The following is a 26,046-nucleotide window of genomic DNA, read 5'->3' as shown; positions in this document are numbered from 1 at the left end:
GACGGTCCCATACAACATCTTATCAGGAGTCTCTATGCGGCCCTACCGGGCCACGTTGAACCTGTATACAGACGCCTCTCTAGTGGGCTGGGGCGCCCATCTAGAGGGGGAGGTGAGCTCGGGGCTGTGGTGCGTAGATGAACTAGGTCTTCACATCAATTGCCTAGAGTTCAAGGCAGTGATCAACACAGTCAATCACTGGAAGCATCGTCTAGTCGGCGCCCGACTCATGCTGGCAACCGACAACACGACGGTAGCGTCTTATGTGAACAAACTGGGGGGAACCCACAGTCACTAACTACTTGATCTCACGTTCGAGTTTTATGCTCTGGTGGACAGTATCCCGTGCCAGGTGTGCGTCTGTCACATCACCGATGTGAGGAACGTAGTGGCAGACGCTCTGACGCTCAATCCAGTAGTGTTTCAGTGGCTGTGCGAACGTCTGGGTCGTCCGATGTTCGACCTGTTCGCAACACGGTTCAACAATCAACTCCTGTTGTTTGTATCACCAGTCACGGGCCCGAGGGCCATTGATCACGATGCACTCGTGTTAGACTGGACGGGCATGGACACTTACTGGACGCTTACCCGCCGACGGCGTTAATACCACTTATTCTAAGCAGGCTCCGAGGAGTTCGATGTCGATTGTTACTGATCACGCCCATGTGGCCGAACAGATCATGGTATCCCGACTTGCTGGCCCAGGCCACGCAGTTGCCACTTCCACTGCCTGTGAGACTGGATCTGCTGATCCACCCTCACACCCGTCAACTTCATCCAAACGTAGGGCAGTTCAATCTGCACGAGTGGATGTTGTCACCGAGTGATTGAGGAAGAAAGGGTTCTCTCGTCGGGCGTCTTGGGCATACGTTAGTATGCATCGTGATTCTACCCAGAAGTAGTATAATGCACGCTGGGCTATTTTCACGAAGTGGTGTTGTAAACATCACATTCATTCACCAGATAAGGTATCTGTGCAGGATATTGCTCGTTTCATGTCTCACAAGAGACCCGGAAACTCTCCGGGGATTCCATTGCCAACTATGTCTCGTCCGTTGCTATGGTACGGGACGTTGCTATGGGTACCAGTCTCTCAAAAGAGCTGGTGATTCGGGGTATTATCAAGGGTTTCAAGCAGCAAGATCTTAAAAAGGGGCGCCTTCGGGCACCGGCCTGGGATCTCTCCTTAGTGTTAAAATCACTTACGGAGGCTCTGTATGAACCTTTGAGTGGTGCTTCGTTCCGGCGTGTGACTTGCAAAACAGCATTTCTCCTCTCCTTTGCCACGGCGCCACGAGTGTCGGAAATACACGCACTCGATGTCACCAAGGTTCGATTCGATAGGGGCGACGAAGGAGCGGTCCGCCTGGGCCTGCTCATGGGCTTCGTCACTAAGAATCAGAACTTTGGCCAAACGGAGAGAGAATTCACTGTAAGATCACTCAAGGAAATCTTATATCCTGCTGATACCGAGGACAGATCACTGTGTTCGGTTAGGGCCCTTAAGTATTATCTTAAGGCCTCGAATGAACGTAGACAAGGGCGCGACCGTCTGTTCATATCATGTAACCCTAATCAGACTGCTGGCATAACTCGCAACTGGATTGCGCTATGGCTTCGTTCATCAATCTGGCGTACCGGTCACGGGGGGTACTGATTGCAGGGTCAAACCCGCACGAGATCCGTGCGCTAGCGGCAACATTTGCTCTACACTCTAATATCTCTGTTCACAGAATATTGAGAGGTTGTTACTGGCGTTCTGACTCAGTATTTGCCAATCATTACCTCAGAAACGTTTCTAATGCAGATGTGGAGGGTGTGCACTGTCTTGGGCCGCTGATCGCGGCACAAGCAGTCATCTAAGGGGTGTGCCTACCACAGTTCCGAACTCCTCAGGCTTCAGACTTTTGCATGGTGGTCAATCTGGGTCGACGCCAGTGTTCCCACCGCCGTGGGTAACAGGAGTGGGGGTCCCGCAAACCAGCGCTCTCACACCACAGATGAGGGGGCTTTTTGTGTGTTTTGTCCTTATTTGTATTTTTGACAATTATGTATTTAATTGTCCGTCATGTGTCCCAACCTTGTAATGCATGCTTACAAATACTGGAATTTGGACACGCGCCTAACGCATACTTTAAGTAGGCTTGCTTTGGGATATACGGTCCGGATGAAATTAATTTCCCTCTTCCCGACGGTTTAACCTGATCTAAGATTCAGCTCACACGGGTACTGTGTTCTCATCCACTGCAGCGATGAAATACCTATCCAGTGAGGCCGTTTGGAGTCACCAATCGTTTGGCAAAGACGATTGAGCCTTATGGTATGCGCTTGACAGTGCTTTGGTATTCCTATAGGGTAACGCCAAGCTGGGAGCATGCGCATTGAGTGCTTCCGCCTGTCAGGTTTGGGTTGTAGCGCTCCGCACCGCCTACTGTGGTAATCAGCCTCGGTATAACAGTGGTAACGTATTACTTAATGTAATTTGTAGAATTTTCCTTTTCGAAATATTCTATCAGTAATACGTTACCACTTGGCTGATGCCCGCCCGACCGTCCCCTGAGCACTTGCTCTCGTAAGAGACAAGAGTGAAGGGTGTCACATGGCAGCTCAGGTGGCTACGCACGTGCTGCATGAGGTAATTGAATCTCTGTGGTATATTTCGCTATAAGAGCAGTTGTGGGAGACAACAGCCTCGGTATAACAGTGGTAACGTATTACTTATAGAATATTCCGAATGGGAAAATTCTACAATTTATACCCCGCTAATAACAGGTAAAAAAAACCTAGCGTTATAGCGTTATCCTTTATCCAAACACACAACTAGTAGACAGAACACATTTGACCAGGATGTCACAGCATTGTCATTGTGATATGTAAGTACAGGGATTTATCTAGACCTGCTTAGAGCCCCAAGTCTACAGTCTCTAAATATTTCCCAAATTGAATCACAAATTTCCCAATTTGTGTTAAATAGTAATAACTAATGCAATGGTTTTGCAGTGGTGACTTGTAATTCACTGACCAATTTGGGCAAAATAAAGATTTTTTTCCCAAATTAAATGCCAAGGTTACCTAGTTTGGAGTCCGGGGCCCCGTTCTACAAAGTGATTGTAGTGCTACGATTGTTGAAATTCTATGTATTGTATGGAAGTTACGAAAACGGTACGATTGCTTTGTGGAAAAGGGCCTAGGATCAATCCCTGAAGTGTTTGCTATGTAGTGATGACATTCTTGTCCTTGCAGAGATGTGGCTATAGAGAAGGTGAAGACTGGCCTTGGGGGTGCTGCCGGGAACAAGGGGGGCGTGGCAATACGTATGTTGGTTCACAGCACGTCAGTGTGCTTTGTGTGTGCTCATCTGGCAGCAGGCCAATCTCAGGTCAATGAGAGGAACGCTGACTATGTGGAGATTACGCGCAAAATGATGTTCCCAATGGTAAGTGTTTCACCATTGTCCTTCACTGCGGGGTGGGGGGTCTGAAGTGGCTGGGATTGGTTTGATGTGCTACTTGTATGTATGCTACTTATACTTGGTACTGTACATCTGGAATATACTGTGCCATGAAAGCGTAGACCCCCTCCGTGGTCTAGTGGTAGAGTGTCCCCCTGGATAGTGGAAGGTCCGGGGTTCGATCTTCAACCGCGTCATACCAAAAGACGTTAAAATATGGTACTTGTTGTTACCATGCCTGGTGCTCGCCATTAAGGGGTTAAAACAAATACTGGTCGGATCGGAGTCTGTATACTGTGCCTGAGTGAGGTATTCATGTTAATCTGCAGCATGGTATCTCAGCACTATAAAATCAGCATTAGTCCGGACTAGTAAAAGCAGACACACAGAATTTTATTTATGTTTTATTAAATCTTGATGACTAGGATCACTGCCAGTGGAACATTACTTGTTCCCATGACTCCCTAATCCAGAATGTTTTTAATGGAACAATTTCACTGGGAAGTGTGCATCTAGATTGCAAATGATTATAAGAGGTTTATCTGTACTTATTAGAGCCTCTGTGGTCTAGTGGATAGAGCATCTGCCAGGAGAGCAGAAGGTCAGTGGTTTGATCCCTGGCCATGTTACCCCGTCTGACTTTCGTCATTAAGGGGATAAGACATGACTTGTTGGCTCTGAGTATAATTGGTGTGAGTGGAGTATCCATGTTAAGCTGTGGCATGGTATCTCAGTGGACTAACCCTGTTCAACAGGCTGAGTCTGGACGAGCACAAGCAGCCACACACATTCGCGCATGCACTTAGCTATATAAGTGCAATAATCTTGAACCCGATGTGAAAACCCATTTTACCCACCTTAACTATACCTACCAGATTTTCAGTATATGCCAGTTAGATGTGTTGGATATTATGTATCAGAATTGGGGCTGCACTTTACTTCATGGGATTTCTTCCACAAAACTTACTTTGAATCAAGATGTAGATAAACCGTTGTACATGTCCTATTACTGTCTTCCACTGTCTGCCCAGCAGAGCCTCGGCTAGAGTTGGTTCTTTGTGGCTGCCATCTTAGTAATTGCATCAACACACATATGATTACTCTGGCTGTGTCTTGTACACATGCTATACATACCTGATGTGAAGCATGTACAGATTACTGCTGGACTAAACATCAATATCATTATCAACCATCAGTTACAATACTTGTATTTCACTGGCATCAATTAAACAAGTCTTACCCTTAAATCCCCAATATACTTATGGCATACCCTCTCGGCCAACCTTGTCCCTTTCCGCTACTTTCCGTAATCGCAAAGAAGACTCGGCTGTGAGTGTAGGAAATGGGGCAACTTCTGCCCCAACCGTAAACAGGCTTCTGCCTAGACACGATCTAGATGCACATTTTTGCGTCTTAATGTTTGATCTGTGTAAAGATATTCTGTGACTTTGTCTTATATTGTAGTTGTAAAACTTATAGAACGACCCTCGTATTCTGCTGTTCTGCAGTGCAATTAACCACTCAGATATAACATGATATAATGCACATATTCCTCGTCGTGGTAGATATACTTCCGCTTGGCTAGATGTGAGATCCTACATACATGTAGTGACACTTTAACATGAGATGAGATATCACAAGGAAATCTTGAACATATGACAAGGAAGCATACAGTTATTTACAAAGTTTCAAGGATTAAATGGAGTTCAGTGATTAAAGATATGAGGGGAAAGGATAGACAATAAAATAATTGATTGTCATTTTCAAAACAAGTTGTCAGCTGTTTAGGAAAGTCAAGGAAACATGATCAATTCCATGATAAGGTGGTATGGTTTTATATTTGCGACAAAACAGCAGGTTTTTCACATCCACACCACTAAGGTAATAATCAAGATGATAAGAATCTAAAAACTGATCAAACAGCTAAGAGAAATGATATTTCTGGACGATATGAGCCTTGGGGACCATGGACACAGCTACTAGTCGGAGACAAGGCATCGGGACGAGTTGTTGGCTCCCCTGTTGTTAAAGTACTTCTGCTCTCATGTGAGTGGCGGACCAGATGGATGTAGCTGTCTAGCCCAAGTTGTACCTGTTGAGTGTAGAAACCTACATAATGCCATGCTTCCAGCTGTGCTGCTGTTCCCCCATCTATATGTATATATATATTTCTCTCTACAGGATGTGTGTATGGTATGTATAGCCACAGCATGTGTAGCATGCATGCATGTTATGTACATAGGCCCTCCTAGCAGGCTAGCTCAGTCTTGTCTGTACACATGATGTGTTCAGGAGCCAGGCCTCCTAATGCTTTCACTGTGGAAGGTATGTTTACGTGTGTAGACTCGAGTGTGTGTCGCCTTGTTGAATGTGTAGTCTGCACATCAGATGCTGGCTATTGACTCAGCTGCAAAATGCTGAGTTTACTTGGGTTGGCAGTGGCTGAATCAATGTATGTTTTGGAAGTTTATTACCTATCTCCTTGATTATCAAGTGTATTATATATCTCAATGTTATGTGAATCATCTCCTGCATCCATTTGTTGCCATGGTTTCGTTTGGGAAGCAGTGACACAATCTCCCTTTCTCATCAGTAACTTTTCACAGTTTCTTTTGCACGTGAAAATAATTTGATTGCACAGATACTTTTTAGGTTTAGGAATCAATATAAACCTATGTCAGCCTATGGGTCTGGGGTATTATATGATAAAAGAATGGAAATATGATACACTGGATAATAGGAGATACTTAACTACATCAGAGACCAGATACCGATGTATGGTCTGACTAGATGTACCTGGGACACATACATATTGGCCTTTGGTATGCTTCCAATACAGTACTAAGCCAACCCTGCTGAACTGCAAGCCAGACAAGGTGTTACATCTATTCTAGTGACTTTGTTGTGTCTATACTTGTGAGTTTAGTTTGTTTGACCTTGTAATGATTGTAACATAATGTGGCGTTCTCAGGGAAGTGTTTACCATGGTGACATACCGTGTGAGAGTGAAGGTTGTAGGTGCTTGTCTGTATGAGCCCGGAGTGTTAGCCATCGTGTGTTGTTGCTCAGGCAGTGTCACAACTAACATGCATGCTTCTAATCTCAAAGTCCAAATCAGAATTCAGTGTTTTTATGCTGATGACCAGTGCAAACTAATGCAGATTCTAAGCCATTCCTTGTACAACTGTTATGTCACTGCATCTGCAAGCCCCCTCTAGCTCCACAGCAGGACATGTGCCTGGAGCCACTCACTCACATATCCAACTAACTACACCACACAGATGCTCGTCAATGTAATGCAGCGATCATATGTTCCAACTTGCATGAAGCTCACATATATCGAGGTCCATGTTTGCATAAATATGACATGATTATGATGTCACGTAAGAGTGTTGAGGATTTTTCTTCAGGGAATTGGATTCTTTTATATTAGTTCCAAATGTTCAAGTATTGTTTGTCTGTTTTTGTTTGCATGGTTTCTAGATATCTAGAGTTGTGATATGTATAATTATGTCTCTTCCCCTCACCCCCAAGGCAGGGGAGACATATTGTTTTCAGTTCTGTTCATGTTGGTGTTGGCGTCCGTGTTCCCATCCTGTTCCAATACATAAATTGGAAACTGTTCAATGTTTTTCAGCAAAACTTGGCATATGCATTGCATCAGTTGAACGGGTGTCTTTTGTTATTTCAAACTTTTTCAAAATTTACTTTGTGTCAAATGAGGGTAGGGTTTGTTTCCGGGCCATAACTGGAAAACCTTTTAACAATTTCAACATGAAGATGCCATATGCATTGCTCATAACAAATCTGGTGCCTTTGGCTAGTTTGTAGTTTTTCTCAATTTTATTTTGTTACAGGCTCGGTTTCCAAGCTATTACTCTCAAACTAATGAATATATTTGCATGAAAGTATACATGTGCAATGACCACATGTTCAACTATTGACTTTTCATACTTTTCAATTTTTTAGTTTATTGTGTTGCCATGGAAACAATTTGGACTAAGTCTCAAACAAGGAGTATTTTGTTTCCTGCCAAAACTCATCAGCTAATGAACATTTGTGCATGAAACCAATATCTTTGCTATATTTTGCTATTATTGTTTTTCGTATTTGCCAACACATTTACAGTAACAACTTGAACTAATGTATCACAAAAAAAAGGAATTGGGAGACATGTTTTTGAGTTTATTCCTGTGTAGGTGATAAGTCTCCTATAGCCTGGACACTTTCACCGCATTCATCAATTATATTTTGACCCTCCATGGCTGGGCAGAGAGTAGAACACTCATACAATCCTTATGACAAAACTAATGTATTTCTAGCAGCAGTAAGTATTGTTTTGTCAACTATTCATGCCATGTTCTCGTTTACCTTTGTATTTGTTATGAAACACATTGTAACATAGTTATATGGTAAATGTCATAGCAGCATAACAGACACTATGGTAACACGATGGACATCCTGGTTACACAACTGACATCCTGGTTACACGACTGACATCCTGGTTACACGACTGACATCCTGGTTACACAACGGGCATCCTTGTTACACAGCGGGCATCCTAGTTACACAATGGGCATCCTGGTTACACAACAGGCATCCTGGTTACACAATGGGCATCCTGGTTACACAACGGGCATCCTGGTTACACAACGGGCATCCTGGTTACACAATGGGCATCCTGGTTACACAACGGGCATCCTTGTTACACAATAGGCATCCTGGTTACACAATGGGCATCCTGGTTACACAACGGGCATCCTTGTTACACAATAGGCATCCTGGTTACACAACGGGCATTCTGGTTACACAACGGGCATCCTGGTTACACAACGGGCATCATGGTCACACAACGGGCATCCTGGTTACACAACGGGCATCCTCATTACACAACGGGCATCATGGTTACACGACTGACATCCTGGTTACACAACGGGCATCCTGGTTACACAACAGGCATCATGGTGTGTATTGAAGGGACGAACCATACAAGTGTGTTTTTTGTCTGGTGAAGGATTTGTGTGTATTGCGTATGGTATAAGAATCGTGTGTATTGCAGGGCCGGACTATCTCTAGTCACGACTACGTGTTCTGGTGCGGAGACTTCAACTACCGCATCGACATGGACATAGACCAGGTGAAGGACCTGGTCCGCAGTGAGAACTGGGCAGCACTGCAGCACTATGACCAGCTCAATGTACAAAGGGCGGAGGGCAAGGTAGGTCCTTTGTCTTCAGGATCACTGGTTATACTTCCTTGTGTCACTCACCCCAATGTTACAGACCCCCTCCGTGGTCTAGTGGTAGAGCATCCGCCTGGAGAGCGGTAGGTACGGGGTTCGATCCCCGGCCGTGTCATACCAAAAGATGTTAAAAGATGGTACTTGTTGTTACCTGGCTTGACACTCAGCATTAAGGGGATAAAACAAGGATTGGTTGGCTCAGAGTCAGTATACTGTGTCTGAGTGGGGTATTCATGTTAAACTACAGCATGGTATGTCAGTGGGCTAGCATTATAGAATTGGCATCAGTTTGGACCATTACAAGCAGCTACACATACAAACGTGCATGTAGTCGCTTCATACATGCAACAATCTTGGACGTGACATTAAAGGGGCACTGATCTAAAGCAATTCCCCGGGACTGGTTGTTGCCTTTGTTATTGTTTTTTTCCCGTGAGTACCCGGATGATATAGCAGAAACCTAGACTAGTTCACAACCTGTGCTGCGCAATTCGTAAGGGCATTTGTCACTTTTATTGATAGTATAAGGGCATAGGGTATCCACCGTGCAAGATAACAGTGATTAATCAATCAATGTATTTTCTGTTAATCCTTTGATGACTACGAATGATCCGCTGATTTACAAAAAAAGTATATCAACTGATCATTCATCTCTTGGTGGGCTGCCAGGTGCATATTCATAACACACATTTCACCTCACTTCAAACCTGGATTTAGATTGAATAATTACCCCAGACACAATAAATGACAAATGGGAACCTTTGTCAGGTAATCAAAGTGGTGCTACCACTAATTATACCTGTAATAAATTCATTAACTCAGCATCAAGTGAATGATGACAAATACACAAGGGTTATACTAGAAAACGTGGATGACAACAAGGACGTAGTAATCATATTATTGACACAATCCGAAATCCAAAAATGCTTTCACTGCATGGATACTTTTTTTAACTATAAGTATAACAATCAGGGGTATTTCCAAATGACGACAACCGATGAGCTCCGCCGTTCTTTTTGTCTGTTTGTTTAGGCTGAAGAAATTAATTACCATGCGCCCTTTGTCGAAATCTTTATAGATCATGGTTAACCAATCAGTGTTCAAAAATGGGTAAAACAAATATTGCTTCCAAGTTTATTTAGCTGTTCTTGCAGACGGTAGCCCAGTCTCTGGTCACGCTCAGTTGCGTTGTGTATCATCCGGGTATTCACGGGGGAAAACAATAACAAAGGCAGCAACCAGTCCCGGGGAATTGGTTTAGATCAGTGCCCCTTTAAACCCCATTTCATCTCATCACCCAATGTTACAGGAATTGTCATCTGTGTATGGGCTTCCTTGAGATTCACATACTGTTTCAGTCTGCTTGTTGGTTGTGGATTTGATGCCCACCAAATTCACACGTCGGTCTTAATTACAATTTTGAGTACCTTTTCCTCTTCCCATCGTATCTTAGTTGTTTTCAGTTATGAAAAGTCTTCAAAGTAGGTCAAGGAAGGGGAGTAACCCTTTGTATTCTTATCCCCCTAATTGTATTTTATTTTATTTCGCTGATGTCACCCAAATGATAATACCAGTACTTGTGATAAGGGATCTCTTGGCAAAACAACACATTTTTTAAATGTTTTTCGATCACTGAAAATGTGATCTTCAGGCCTCAAAGTTGCAACTAAAACGGGAGCCAATGCGACCTAAATTTCAGTTTGTCTACTGTCTAAAACTCAGAGGTAGCCAAATGACTACCTTGAAAAATATCTAGTAGCAACTAAATTCTATTGCTAAACATCTGTAGACACAAAAAAAAATAACAGCTGATATTGGAAAACACGTCTGCTAATAATTGTACTCGCAAATAATTCCTTCTAAAGTCAACAATGAACCAAAATACATAAATATTAATGTAATTAGTACTTTATTTCAGATGACAATGCTCATTGGATAAGCAAGGATATACTGATATAATCAAGTAACATAAACTGCATCATTGTTCGAGTCACAAAAAACAATAATCAAGTACAGTTTCCACTAATATACAAAAACTGGTGCTATAACTTGTACATATTTTAATAGTTATTTGATAATGATCATTTCAAATGCGTTTGGCTACCTACAATATTGGCTTGACTTCTTGATGTTACCACTGGCTACCTGGAACAAAATACTTGTAGCCACATGGCTACTTGGTAAAACTTTAAAACTTTGAGGCCTGATCTTGCAAAAGAAATTGATTTGATCAATGATTTAAACAAAAGCTTTTATCTACCTCTCATAAATTAAATCATCACAGTTGCATTGCATGTAGTTTCATGAAAACACTTGCATTTCAATTGCCTTCATTAGAATTGTCAAGAATGATGTGTCTCTAGAATTGCCAAGAATGATGTGTCGTTATGTGTGCTTGTTGTGTAGTCGTTTGCTGGATTCAACGAGGGGAAGACCAACTTTCCACCAACCTACAAGTACGATCTGTTCAGTGATGACTACGACACCAGCGAGAAGTCCCGCACACCAGCGTGGACAGACAGGGTGCTGTGGAGGCGCAAACACCTCCTGCCCAGAGAACGTAAGTGTAGACGTAGAGCTGGTGATGTGTGAGTGTGTAGACCTAGAGCTGGTGATGTGTGAGTGTGTAGACGTAGAGCTGGTGATGTGTGAGTGTGTAGACGTAGAGCTGGTGATGTGTGAGAGTGTAGACGTAGAGCTGGTGATGTGTGAGTGTGTAGACGTAGAGCTGGTGATGTGTGAGTGTGTAGACGTAGAGCTGGTGATGTGTGAGAGTGTAGACGTAGAGCTGGTGATGTGTGAGAGTGTAGACGTAGAGCTGGTGATGTGTGAGTGTGTAGACGTAGAGCTGGTGATGTGTGAGTGTGTAGACGTAGAGCTGGTGATGTGTGAGTGTGTAGACGTAGAGCTGGTGATGTGTGAGTGTGTAGACGTAGAGCTGGTGATGTGTGAGTGTGTAGACGTAGAGCTGGTGATGTGTGAGTGTGTAGACGTAGAGCTGGTGATGTGTGAGTGTGTAGACGTAGAGCTGGTGATGTGTAGATGTAGATCTGTGAGTGTGTAGATTGTAGATGTGTGAGTGTGTAGATTGTAGATGTGTGAGTGTGAAGATTGTAGATGTGTGAGTGTGTAGATTGTAGATGTGTGAGTGTGTAAATGGTAGATGTGTGTGTGTGTAAATTGTAGATGTGTGAGTGTGTAGATTGTAGATGTGTGAGTGTGTAGATTGTAGATGTGTGAGTGTGTAGATTGTAGATGTGTGAGTGTGAAGATTGTAGATGCGTGAGTGTGTAGATTGTAGATGTGTGAATGTGTAAATTGTAGATTCGTGAGTGCGAGTGTAAGTGGGAGCCAGTGTTTGAGGCTTCACAGACTACAATAGTAAAGAACAGTTAGTGTTTTAATATGGAACCCAGCTGCTTCATGACCCATCCAATATTATCAAGAAAGACCTACTGGTGCCAAATAATCTCTTTGTTCTGTATAAGAAGAGACGGAGGAGGAGGAGGGGTGTAATGTGAGGAGTGTTGTGTTACAGAGGAGGAAGATGACCCCAGCTGGAGTGAGGGGAAGCTGGTACTGTATGACCGGGCGGACCTGAAGACATCAGATCACAGGTAGCTAGCCAACACCCACACCAGTCACTGTCTCCCTTGTGTGCATGCTATTGGGTGACAATAGGTCATGCCAGATAACTGGGCTGAAACAACACCTACTGCTGATCCTACTTTCTAGTGTTATTTTTAGTGTTATTTCTAGATCATGTGTTCCCATCCTATATATTCATAAATGTCTAAGGTCCTGGAAAATGTTTTATCAATAGTGTCTCATTTCCAGGATGACCCCATGTATGTTTTGTTTTTGACTATGACAAGAACCCCTTGACTTTTAACAGGTGCCTCTTGTGCACATTGACCTCCTTCTTTCTTTATTTGGACAGTTAGATTAAATAAGAAATATTTTAGAAAAACGTATTTTGGACAAAGTTAATTATCATACCTCCATTGCAGAAAGATGAGATCTAATTGGTTCACGTGATCTTGACAAAATACTGTTTATCCCAACTTGGAGGGAAAAAATTTATATGCGGAGGAATAAATCTCTTATGTCCCGGCACAAGAAAGAGGCAGAGTAAATCCTTTATACCCGCTTCAAAGCTAAAAGCTACACGCTATGTCAATGGAAGTCACGTGACACAGCGCAAGCTAACCTCAGCTCAATCAAACAGCTGTTGTCAATCAATTGAAATTTTTTTTCAATGTCATATTAAAACATGTAGGTAAGATAAATTCATTGTGGCGAGTATTACAAAACCTAATGCAGGACGCATAAAACGCCATGTACCCCTCGTGATCCTGCTACAACTTAAAATGTATCCGCCTTGGAGGGAAATAAATTTCTCACCAGGAGAATAAATCCCTTATACCCTGCCACAAACAAGACAGATTATACATGGATTTCTAAGAGGGAGAATAAATTCATAATACCCTGCTTTGATGCAAAAAGCAACATGCTTTTTCCAAGTCAATGAGAGTCAGGTGACAGAGCACAAGTTAACCTCAGCTCAATCGTACAGCTATTTTCAATCAATTTGAATTGTTTTAGTTCTTTGACAAATGTCAAAATTGTCTGTAGTATAAATTCGGTTTACCAGTATCACTCGGTGTACATGTGGTTTTATGCGTCCCTCAACCACATGTACCCCGAGTGATACTGCTACAACTTTTAATACTCTTATTACAGCAGAAATCCTTATTCAGACTCAGTGTACTGCCTGAGTCGTCTGTGGAACACACAAGTATCACCTTGTGTTCATAGTGCCAGTGCTATGTCTGCTTTCTGATTCAGGCCTGTGCTGGCCCTGCTGGACATTGATGTGCTGGCTGTTGACGAGGCTTGCAAGGAGAGAGTGATGCACGAGGTTGTAGCTCACCAGGGACCACCAGATGGCACTGTCATCGTGTCACTGGCCTCGGGGGCGGAGTTTGACGATGATACTATCGACCAGGTGGTCAGCACTTTCACTGAGGTGGGGGACGTCACAGTGGTCAGGTGGGTCGCACAACAGCATCAACACACGACACAACGACCCTCGTTGTGGCCATTCCTTTGGGAATTCTGTGGTTGAATTAGTCCACAGTATTTGTTTGTTGTTTAACGCCGCACCCAGCAATATTCCAGTTTTATGACGGCGGTCTGTAAATAATCAAGTCTGGACCTGACATCATGAGCATCGATCCATGCAATTTGGATATGATGACATGCATCAAACAACTCAGCAAGCATGGTCACCTGATCCTGTTAGTCGCCTATTACAACAAGCATGGTTTGCTGAAGATCTGTTCTAACCTGAATCTTCACGGTCAGGTCCACAGTAATCTATGCTTGTCGTGAGAGTAAACTAAGATGACCTGGATGGCTAGGCTCTGTGATTTGTGTCCATGGTGAAGGTTGGTGCTCAAGCTTTCAATCACCTATTTGCTTGGTCCAGACTTGATTATCTCCAGGCTGCCATGATATTACTGGAATATTGCTGACTGTAGTGTTTGACAACATTCACATATTGTTTAGGTCCAATATTCTTTCTTAAAAATGAATCCTAGCTACCAGCAGTGTTGAACTAAGATGAACTAACATCATGTTCTTTATGTTTGATTATTCTGGTATTTTCTTTCGTACAACTGAAGGTTACCACTGACAAGATGTCAGCATGAATGGAGGCAGTTTCTGTACCAGTTGTTTAAACAGAATATGTGATCTCCATTCACACAGATTTGTGGGCAGTGACATGTGGGTCATCTACAAGAGTGGTGACAGTGCTCTCGATGCCCAGGCTCTCGACCAGCAGCAGGTCAACGGGGAGACTATCCGGGTGAGACTGTGCACTCCAGACTGGCGTAATGTCATCGAGAAAGAGCTGAAAATGTGTGCCCTCAACACAACAGCTTTGTACAATCAGTTCTCCAACAGTCTACTGGGAGATGACTTCAGCATGCCCGCCATGGACTATGTCATGGATGATGGTGAGTACCAGTCTTTCTTGCTTTTAAGGGACTCCATGAAGCCAGATTAGACTGGATCGGAAGATGAATATAAACAGGGCCGTGGTCTTCTGGCAGCAACCATGGCTTTGCACCAGAGGTTTCTCCTCCAAGGAGAACAGGTGCCTTGTATGTTATCATTGACAGGCCTCCTGTAAGTTGTGACACAGGCCTTCTGTCAGTGTGTCTGTCAGCTGTGACACAGGCCTTCTGTCAGTATGTCTGTTAGCTGTGACACAGGCCTTCTGTCAGTATGTCTGTTAGCTGTGACACAGGCCTTCTGTCAGTATGTCTGTTAGCTGTGACACAGGCCTTCTGTCAGTGTGTCTGTTAGCTGTGACACAGGCCTTCTGTCAGTATGTCTGTTAGCTGTGACACAGGCCTTCTGTCAGTGTGTCTGTTAGCTGTGACACAGGCCTTCTGTCAGTATGTCTGTTAGCTGTGACACAGGCCTTCTGTCAGTGTGTCTGTTAGCTGTGACACAGGCCTTCTGTCAGTATGTCTGTTAGCTGTGACACAGGCCTTCTGTCAGTATGTCTGTTAACTGTGACACAGGCCTTCTGTCAGTATGTCTGTTAGCTGTGACACAGGCCTTCTGTCAGTATGTCTGTTAGCTGAGACACAGGCCTTCTGTCAGTGTGTCTGTTAGCTGTGACACAGGCCTTCTGTCAGTGTGTCTGTTAGCTGTGACACAGGCCTTCTGTCAGTGTGTCTGTTAGCTGTGACACAGGCCTTCTGTCAGTTTGTCTGTTAGCTGTGACACAGGCCTTCTGTCAGTATGTCTGTTAGCTGTGACACAGGCCTTCTGTCAGTATGTCTGTTAGCTGTGACACAGGCCCTCTGTCAGTATGTCTGTTAGCTGTGACACAGGCCTTCTGTCAGTGTGTCTGTTAGCTGTGACACAGGCCTTCTGTCAGTATGTCTGTTAGCTGTGACACAGGCCTTCTGTCAGTGTGTCTGTTAGCTGTGACACAGGCCTTCTGTCAATGTGTCTGTTAGCTGTGACACAGGCCTTCTGTCAGTGTGTCTGTTAGCTGTGACACAGGCCGTCTGTCAGTATGTCTGTTAGCTGTGACACAGGCCCTCTGTCAGTATGTCTGTTAGCTGTGACACAGGCCTTCTGTCAGTGTGTCTGTTAGCTGTGACACAGGCAATCTGTCAGTATGTCTGTTAGCTGTGACACAGGCCTTCTGTCAGTGTGTCTGTTAGCTGTGACACATGCCTTCTGTCAGATTGACAACATATGATGAAGAAACAGTAAATGTTTTTAGTTATTCAGCCTTTTTCATCACTACATGTTTAAATGAGCTATTTCTCATGACCCACGGCATGGTCCATATAAAAACGTAATTTGAAAAGTGATGGTAGACATGATGAAATGAAAATGTTCAGTGAAAGGGATGTTAAACTGATTATCAAGGACCAGTATACTGAAGTGTCATTATTTCTGATATGGAACATGAAGTATGAAGTGATATGATTCAGCCTGAGTTTAGTTCACTGTGAGTCCTATTCACCATGTTGTCATGTTCCAGACGAGGGTGACCTTCTGGCTGGGGAGGACGCCATGCTGCCCGCTCCCCTGGCCCCACTGTCCAGGAACAGTAGTCCGTCATCCTCAGGTCAGTCCCCATTTCCCCCTCAACCGGGTAACAGTGTGCTGCAGCATGCATCTTCATGCATTGTTCACCAGGATCTGATATGGCACATAACCTAGGCTATATATTCATATCCTTTTTCTTTCAATATGATCAAATAAATGTGAAGCTGAATAAGATGTATACAGCGGTAGTAATGAGCCACTACCAGTAAGGAAGCTCCCCCACCCACAGATTCTTCTTGTGGGATCAGCCCTTGTCATTACCTCTATATTCAAAGTTAAAGATGTAGGGGATCACTAGATTCAGGTACCATGGAAAATAGCTCATGGACCCCAGGACCCACCCTCTCCTTTTAGTTACTTAATGCTGGGATACATCACAGGGTTTCACTTACATCGTCAGTCTTCCATATCTTGTATACACTGCATTCCTCCATCACAATTTTAATGAAAATATATTAAATGGTGTCGTCGTGCACCCTTTACTGTTGATCGTCATGATGTCCATCTGTGTCATGCATGTATTGTTATAATTGAGCTGTATTTCGTTACAAACCATATGCAATGTGATGTTAAACCCAATTCAAACACCACCCAACCATCCACCAACTCACTCACTCACCTGACCACCCACATACCCACAGAATCACTCAGGTGTACCGGTATGTGACATATTGTTGTTTCCCACAGGCCGCAACAGTCCAGCTGTACAGGAGGAAACACTGACTGACATCCCTGGGGGACCCCCTGGAGGACCCCCGAGTCGACCCCCAGCAGCCCCGTCCCGCCCTGACAAACCTCCGCCACGCCCTGCTGCTGGCCCCGGTGCTGGTGTCGTACCTCCGGGTGGGGCTGAGGGCCTCATTGTTCCAGAGCCTGGGGCCAGACTTCGGAGCGCACCATCGCCTGAGGTAGTTTGAATGTGAACATCTCACTATCTGTCTTTATTTTTCAAATCTCAGGATAACCTAATACTAACTCTACTGTTGAGATGCCAGATGCATTTACACAGGAGTCTCCAGGGATGTTCTGTAGAGATCCCCGTACCCTTCACTTTTAGCACCAAGCCTGTGAAGGCATGTTCTATCCTTCACTTCCAACATTGGTCCAGCTTGGGGCTTTTGGTTTCAAATTTGCATACCCCATTTTGTGACACTTCTGTACATGCTACTCTCTCAACCAATGGGGCCATATAAATACTGTGGAGAGTCATGTTTTGGAAATCTTTAAATTGGGAAATATTTTTCAAAGTATGCAAATTGACTTAGATGTTGTTGACACTATTAGCTGTTGGCCCGAAACTTGATAATCCGCTATTCCAGCACATGCAAAGCATGATGACACAGCTTTTACTGAGGCATGTGTGATCTGACTCCTCACATTTATCGTAAACAAACATATATTTTTGTATTTGTCACAGATGCCCCGCAAACAGCCTCCACAGAGGCCCGGCGCCCCTCCTGCTAAGCCTCCACCGCCACAGCGTCCCCCCGGGGGGCCACCTAAAGCAGCAGCATCTAGTCAAGGCCCCCCAGGTGAGATGTAACAATGTAAAGACTTTATTCCAGTTGTGTCATCAGACATCTTGGACACACACACCCTTGGATGGTTGTCATACATTCTACCGTGACACAACACTGAAGAATGCTTGCTTCTCATTGTTCAAAATCAGGTGTCTATGTCCATTTGATACCTCAAAGTCACCATGTCACCCAAAAACATGGCGTATGAAAACATTGATCTATCGACAGTGCGTATAACAAGGGCTGCTGTAAGCTGTTTTCAAAGCCTTCTTGACGTCATGGTGTAACCAGAGTGGCTTGTTGAAGGAATCGAGGGACGCAGAAAACCTCATGTAACCCGAGTGATCTTGCTAACACAAATTTGTCTTGCCAACATGATTTAATGGGACATTGAAAAAGAATTAAAACAAATTCATATATACAGAAAACAGTTGTTCGATTGAGCAGAGGTTAGCTTGTGCTATGTCACTGACTTTCATTGACTTGGAAAAAAGTTTTTTAGATTGTAACATGACATAATTATGGTAACATTCTTATGTATATACAACAACTCTAAACTAACACATAAACCTACCTGTGATAAATGGAAATCTATCCAGCGATGGTAAGACTGACTTGAACACTCCAAGAGGGGTGACGAGTCACATGGGTGCACCCTATCACTGAATATAGGCAGCTGGGGCAAAACAATGGAGACCCAGAGAAACAACACAGCCAGCAAGCGCAATGGTGACTACTATTGTAATATTGCAGCAGGTTAGATTGAGTGCTTGAACTAGAACTAAGACTCAGGAATTGAAATAGAAGCTGAAATTAAAATACACTTGATAAACATAAGTACATACTACTAAAATGGTATGATTGAGAGAAACATACTGTGATTTTAAATTTCAGGTCGTCGCACTGTAGATTTGATACCTCTAAACATATGCATTTGAAATTTACATAGAAAAATAAGAGGTATCAGATCGACAGTCAAATTTCAAATCACAGTTTGTTTATCTCCTAACTTTATTTTTGGTAGCTCATCTGAACTCTTTTGCCACCTCATATGATGTCAAAAGCCATCACAATCCCATAATTTTGACATCTATGAATACACAAGGCCTATGTAGAAACTGTATATGGATGGTCTTCGCAACAGTGCACGTAGGATTCTGATCCGACTTTAGACATGATAACCATTTTGTCATGCTCATTTTTTGTCATTTATGACTACCGGTACAAGAAGTATGTAGTATGCCCAATAACATGATTATTGGTGTGATATGGCCTTTGACCTACAATACAAACTGTGTACAGAAATACCACTTTATTTTGACCTTTCATGACCTTTCATTAAGCCATTGTTTGTTGTTCTTTGTTATGATGAATGAAAGCGTGCTGAAATCATCATTTTGAAATATGTTAAGTTTGACCTTAAAAATTGTAAATAACATATTGATAATATTCAGATTAGCAACAGAGCCACATAGCTGTAATTATTTGAGTGTAAGCTTGGGCAGCATTCCAATCTGTTAAGTGTTGGTAAGCTTGAATCAGGTTGTAAGAAATGTGTCTGCTGCCATGGTGACGTGGATGAGTCAAGCACTGGGAATGGCACTCTCTTGCAACCTGTGGGGAAGGAAGAAGCCATGGAGCCAGACACCTCAGCAACAGAGTTTGCACTTTGTCATGATATAATATAATGTCAGAGATAATCAGATGATTAGGTTTGATATTTTTTTTGATCCCTATGCCAATAAAAATGTTGTTTAAAGTAGTATGTCTTGGCAAGTAGATTGTTGTGTGCACAGACAAAAGATCAACTGGTGACCCACACAGTCATAATAAGTATTAATTTTTAATTTGCCATATTTAAATTTGTTTTTTGTTTGTTTGTTTGTCTTTCGTTGCCCAACTCAGTAATATTCCAGCTTTATGACAGCAGTCTGTAAATAATCAAGTCTGGACCAGACAATTCTTTGATTGACATCATGAGCATCAATCTATGCAATTGGGATACAATGACATGCATCAATCAAGTCAGAGATCCTAACCACCCAATCCTGTTAGTCGCCTCTTGCGACAAGCATGGGTTGCTGAAGACCAATTCTAACCTGGATCTTCATCGTTCTATATTTAGTAACTACAGTTACTTTAAAGTATAGTATGACTGTAGTATTGGTGTCTCTTCCCGCCAGGTTCTCCCGGGAGGAATGTGGGGAGAGAGGCCCCCAAGATCCGCCAGCCCCTCCGCCCCCCACCCTCAGCCAACGTGAAGGCCAGGAAGGGAGGTCCCCGCGTGGTGAGTTAAACAGGCTCTTCTCCTTCTGTTGTGGCTTAGATCTGATCTGACCACAGTGTGGGGTGCACTTCTGGATTTAGTGTGGCTAGAATCAAAGAATGCTGTGTGATTTATGTCTTTGTTCATCCGTGTTGTCACCATCTTAACTATCATTTCAAACAGTTTCATGCAGAATGTGAGATGTTGATATCCAGTGTTAACCAAACCATGAAACAGTTTCTGATGTGAGTGTCACTGTGTGACTTCTGCCTTTAGCAGCCCCTACATGTGTTCTCAGTTGCAGCAACTTAACTTTGGGGCATGGAAATAAATATTTGATTTCTGATCTTCATCTGATGATCAATAACCCAGTGTGTGTTTCTATTAACCTCGCATGACCTCCCTCCTTTTGTAGATCTCTTCTATTGGTCTCCCCACCAACGTAACACATCACACACATGCTAGCAGTATTGAAGAGGCACAGAAATTGATAGGTAACCTGATGGGTGGTAACCAAGGAAACGCGGATGTTAATTTACCACCTCCCATGATGCCAAGCAACACTCCTGCACCTGTTGGAGGTATGTATGAAACACCTTTCTCAACAGCCAGTTTCTGTAGGTCAACATCAGAATTATGTCATTGGTACATTATTATGTTATTCAGATATTTAATTTTGCTAAGGAATGATACTGGAAATCAAATTATTTTTTGTACAGTGCAAATGAATCGTTATTTTCTGAGAACAGAAGCAAATACTGAAGGCCATAGTTTTGTAAAGTAGAAAGAAGATAACACTGATTGCACAGTTTCACTAGTTCAGTGACTGCTATTATTTTCGTTCTCTTCCAGCCATGTCTTCCTCCACTTCATCTTTGGCTGCACCTACACCAATCCCCCGAAGTCGGACTGCCCAGGACATGGCAGGTCCTGACGCCTCCTCCATCAACCAGGTCCCTCCCAAACCGATGCCGAGGTTCCGCAGTATGGAGAACTTGGCGTCGGTCAAGTCCGGTGGGGAGGTTGCTGGAGCCCCTGCCCCTGTAGCCCGACCCCGGCCAGCTCCCAGGAAGGACGTGCAGAGTGCTGTGATATCTCCAGTCTCAGACCCGGATGATCCCTTCGTAGTGAAACCACCACATCGACCACTGTCTGCAGTAGGCAGACCACCTCCCCCTGTACCCAGTGGTCCACCTCTTGGATCTCGATCAGAAGAAACATCTAGTCAAAGTTCTCATAATATTTTAGATGCTCCTTTGTTCGGGGACACCAGCAGTGAGCCCGACCCATTTGATACAAGTGCAATACCCAAGTTTCTCAGTCATGACCCACCCCCTGTACCCATACGACCACCAGATGGGACATCGAGATCTCCCATGTCTGATCCTCCATGTCCGGACGTCAGTCCTCCACCAACACCTCCAGCGCTGGAGACATGTCCGTCGGAGCCTGTTGGAGGCCCTGAGCGAAGTGAACCCTTCCAATCCCCCTCCCCAACACACTTTGGAGACTGCCCCCAGGAGTCCCCTCCTGCTCCACCCAGCTGCCCCACTGAACCACCCCCACCTCCACCCAGGCTAGATTCATTTCCACCAGAAGTTGCAGCCCAGGATTCAGATAGGTCCCAAAGCTCAAATATGCCCCCTTCTATACCCCCACCCAATCTACCCCCTCCCCCTATCCCTGTCCGCCCTGGCCCACCAGATGTTGCTCCTCCCCCAATGATGGGTCCTCCCCCTGTACCCAGTCGCCCAGCTGCAGTACCCCCTGTCCCACCAAGACAGTAGGAGGCATCATGGGCAGGGTGGGTGAACAGCGCTGGCTACACACTGTACATGGAGGAGCCACTTCAAGTAGATCTAGCCAAACTAGGCATGTCAGGTGCTCTAGCTGTAGATATCACAGATCGCTGTGTATAGTGTAAGGAGATAGGGTATTTATTTCATCAAAAAGTCCTGTACTTGTGAATCTAGAAAGTCACCTGTGTGAGAATTTAGAATGTTGTGAAGACATTCATTGTAAATAACACATGGTACATGTATTTATTTCACACACCAAATGGTAGGCAACAATTTTCTGGTTAGTGTAAATGGATCTTTGAGTAGATGCGTCCCTAGTCTTGCCAGATTGAGAATTCCCCCGTCCCCCAGCATAATACCACCTGTGTAATAGAAGCTGTTTGTTACACTTTTTTTTGCAAGATTTGTTATTGAGACTTTGTAGATATCTTTTTGTACATTGTCTTTTTATACAGCCATTATTGGTTTACATTGTTAATGTGGACTTTTTAAGATGTGTATGGTATACTTGTTTTACATATATGCAACTCTGAGTTATCCCCCTTTACGTGTAAGGAAATCAACATTATACAAAGGACGAAGTAGGATAAAGGACCTATTAGGTCCACTGGAAAACTTTTAAATAATAGCATAAAAATGGCTAAAATGGATTGTTTTTCTTCTTTAAACTTTCAAGTTTTGGACTCCTGGCTAGCTAATTTCATAAAGTTCATAAGTATGGTTAATATGGGCTCAAAAATGTTTGAACCTCATGAGAAAAAGACAAAGTCTGTGTAGTCTCTGTGAGATTTTTTTGCCCTTGTTTGTATTGCCTTCATCTAGATCTAAGTCAAGCTACTTGGGTCCAAGAATTCAAACTTACACATTAGCATTAATTAAGCACCACCCACTTTCTTGGATATGTAGTACATTAAAAAATTGACTGGTGTGATTCATTGTTGGAAACATGACAAAAGAGTTGTAAATTGACAAACAGAACGCCTGGTCCTCCGCCATTCCCGGTGCAGTGCCTGGGACAGTTCATTCGGGGTCTCTAGCTCTCCCAAAGGTGTTCAATTGAGTTCACATCAGGGTTTGTCATTACTTTTGGGAATTGGATTTTGAAACAGGTGGTGCTTATATAATGTACATGTGTATATTCGAATAAAACTTCTTGAAACCTTGAGATCAGACTTTTAAATACATTATAGCCCGACTGTTACATTTACTGTTGTCACAAGTCCAAAGGAAACAGGACAAGGTCTGATGCTCATCCACATAAACACACATGCTTACTTTCAAATTCTTTCTTAGAGTTTTGCTCATTTCTCAACTAATGCAAATTCTGTGGTCCTAAAAAGGTGTTGTTATTCCCCGTCCAAAAGTAGATAATTTTAAACAATCACATTTGTGCTGTAACGCTCGGTAATAAATGGCTCCTACACATTGCTACTGCACAATCTCTTCTCATACCAGTGTACCAAGACTATCAGTGTCCTCTCCCGGATACATGTATATACAGCGCAGTAACTTAACCTGGTCACATAAGGCTAAACGAATCCTATTACCTTGACCAGAACACCCTTTTACACAGCTGGTACAGCCTGGTGAACATCATTGTCCAGATGTTTTTGGTTTGGTTTGTTGTTTTACGCCGCACTCAGCAATGTTCCAGCTATATGACGGCGGTCTGTAAATAATTGAGTCTGGACCAGACAATCCAGTGATTGATGTCATGAGCATCGATCCACACAATTGGGATCGATGACATGCATCAACCAAGTCAGCGAACTGACCACCCGATCCCATTTGTCGCCTCTTACGACAAGCATAGTTGCCTCTTACGACAAGCATAGTCGCCTTTTACGGCAAGAATGGGTTGCTGAAGACCTATTCTATCCAGATCTTCATGGGTCTTGTCTAGATGTAACCAATGATTTACAGTATTCTATTCAGTGCTATGCTGTATACAGCTTCTCACAGCAGACAATCTGTGATATTCTTGTTTGTTTGCAGCAGTTGTTTGATCCATGTGAATCTCATCTGTGTAGTCAGCACCCCATCCGCACAATGCTGAAGGCTGTATTCTGTTCATACATAGACACAAAGAACTTCCATGTCCAGCTCACATTCCACAGGGTCATAGAATATTGGCCAACTTGTTCATTACATTGACAGCTGTCATCAATTCAAAATACTATGAGGATATATCAAGCAATTAAAGTGTTGAAGCAAAAGGAAAAGTTATAATTTAGATCATGTTCTATTAAAGCAATTCAATTCTTCTGAACTTACAAAAGACTACTTAAACATTTCCCTGTCTGATTTGGCTGGTCTGACCTGCTCAGTGGTCCAATCGTTTAAGTGCAGCCAGTCTCTGTAGAGTTGAGTCCCTTGTGAATGCCAGAATCCTACGATCATGATGCGTGGTAAACATCCATGACCTACTTTAATTTGGGTTTCCCACTATGTTAAACTGAAACTATGATAAAACTAAAGAACTATTCAAATTGGTGTTCAAACCCAATTCAACCACTCAATTCTGAATTGTCCATCTTGCTCCTTCATTGAAATGTGTTGTGACCAACTGGGGCTAACTCAGTCGACTTTGGTGCTTTTCAAGTTTGGATCTCCATACACAGGGAGTTGTAGTGCCCCCTCCCATCACGTCTGTGCCCACCCTCATCAAGCTGCATCTCTATACAGAGCTATGGTTCAGTGTCTGGGGTACACCCACTTCTCACAGATCACATGGATCTCTACACAGTCGCAGTGTGGCCCCACTCATCATTGTGCTTCCCTCGAGGTGTCAGTGACTGCAAGCATAATCAGTAGGGACCACAACAGTGACATACTTTCCCTTCACATAATTTTTATGAATGTAATTGGCTTATTTTCTTGATTTATGGCCAAAGTATTCACATACTGACATGGTCATGTTGGTTTTCATTTATCCTTATTCAGAGATGTACATTTTCTTCAAAACACACAACACACTTAATCAATGCCAAAAGTTGAATGTTTCATCTGCTGATGTGTAGGTAGAGAAACATGTTGTCCTTTCAGTGTGGCAGCCATCTTGGTTGGCATGTAATGGTGGCAGTGGCCTGTTGACGTTAACTGTAGTTATAGAAGTGAGCATCTTGGTGCAGGCGTACCTGTAAACTACATGCCATAGTTCTACCACATAGGCAGATAAAACAGGCAAAATAATGACTTACAGAAAACTGATGAGCCCTTTTATTTTCATGTGGAAAAATGGCAGGAAATGATTGCTTCTGGAGATATGAATTTTGACTTAGTGAAAAACATTGTCCCGCATGTTTGTTGGTGAGGACAGATTCAGAGAAGCAACCATCAATGTTTTTGTTGGCATTATCTAGTCTTTCACGTTGTATGGAGAAACATTCCATGACAGTATTGTTGTTTGTTGACTGTGTTGATGTACATAGCCTTCTAGGAACCACACTGTAGACATATAATAAAACATATCAAACATTCACCTGGCTTCACTCATCTGTCACTGAAGGGTTCACATAAACAAACGTTTTTGCTGCTGATGATGATGCGATCGGTCATCACAGACTGACTTGTTAATCTCCCTATCTTGGTGAGTATGTCCTTCCCATATTATTGAGACCTATGACATTTACGTAAGCCTATGACAAAGGTGTTAGTCAAAATCATGCCTTCCTATCATGTTTCATTTCTAAAACTAAGCTGACCAAGACAGTTTGGTCAATTCGGAATAATAACCAAAACGCAATTTTCCCATTATTACACTTTACATAAAATATCTTGACTGTACATACTGATAATCTGATCATAGAACAGCTGAAACCAGACCCCGAGTCAGATCAGAGCACAGCTTAGCACCGACCCATTGAATTAAAATAGGTCTTTGACCTCAAAACTATCCACCCACAAGGCATGGACGACAAGATCTTGTCCTGAAGTTCCCAACCCCTCACACTGTCCATGGACATATTCATGTATAAACAGTAGGTATTAGTTTAAAATCTCGTCTTTCTCAAACCCAACCAGCTTCAAATATTAACCTAGCACTGTGAAATGGTGCAATATGACAATTAATTTTGGACAGACACTGACAGTGTCTACTGCATCGCAATGCTCAGATCTCCAGC

At 43.2% G+C, this 26,046-nt stretch overlaps 1 protein-coding gene across 1 annotated transcript in view; it reads left to right on the top strand.

Moving 5' to 3' along the window:
* The window catches only part of LOC139466683 (synaptojanin-2-like), a 62,651-nt gene that overhangs the window by 15,677 nt on the left and 20,928 nt on the right, over positions 1-26,046 (top strand). Inside the window, exons 14-23 of the mRNA XM_071248305.1 lie at positions 3,244-3,436; positions 8,511-8,669; positions 11,100-11,253; positions 12,232-12,310; positions 13,542-13,745; positions 14,466-14,716; positions 16,270-16,356; positions 17,025-17,245; positions 17,755-17,869; positions 20,041-20,144. Coding sequence (XP_071104406.1) covers positions 3,244-3,436; positions 8,511-8,669; positions 11,100-11,253; positions 12,232-12,310; positions 13,542-13,745; positions 14,466-14,716; positions 16,270-16,356; positions 17,025-17,245; positions 17,755-17,869; positions 20,041-20,144 — 1,567 coding nt within the window. The remainder of the gene's footprint in view (positions 1-3,243; positions 3,437-8,510; positions 8,670-11,099; positions 11,254-12,231; positions 12,311-13,541; positions 13,746-14,465; positions 14,717-16,269; positions 16,357-17,024; positions 17,246-17,754; positions 17,870-20,040; positions 20,145-26,046) is intronic.

Source organism: Haliotis cracherodii, unplaced genomic scaffold (genome assembly GCF_022045235.1).
Source record: "Haliotis cracherodii isolate W230 unplaced genomic scaffold, xgHalCrac1.p SCAF_19, whole genome shotgun sequence".
Classification (NCBI taxonomy): Eukaryota; Metazoa; Mollusca; class Gastropoda; order Lepetellida; family Haliotidae; genus Haliotis; species Haliotis cracherodii.
The sequence above is the reverse complement of the archived record's forward strand: the minus strand, read 5'-3'. Positions and strand labels throughout refer to the sequence as shown.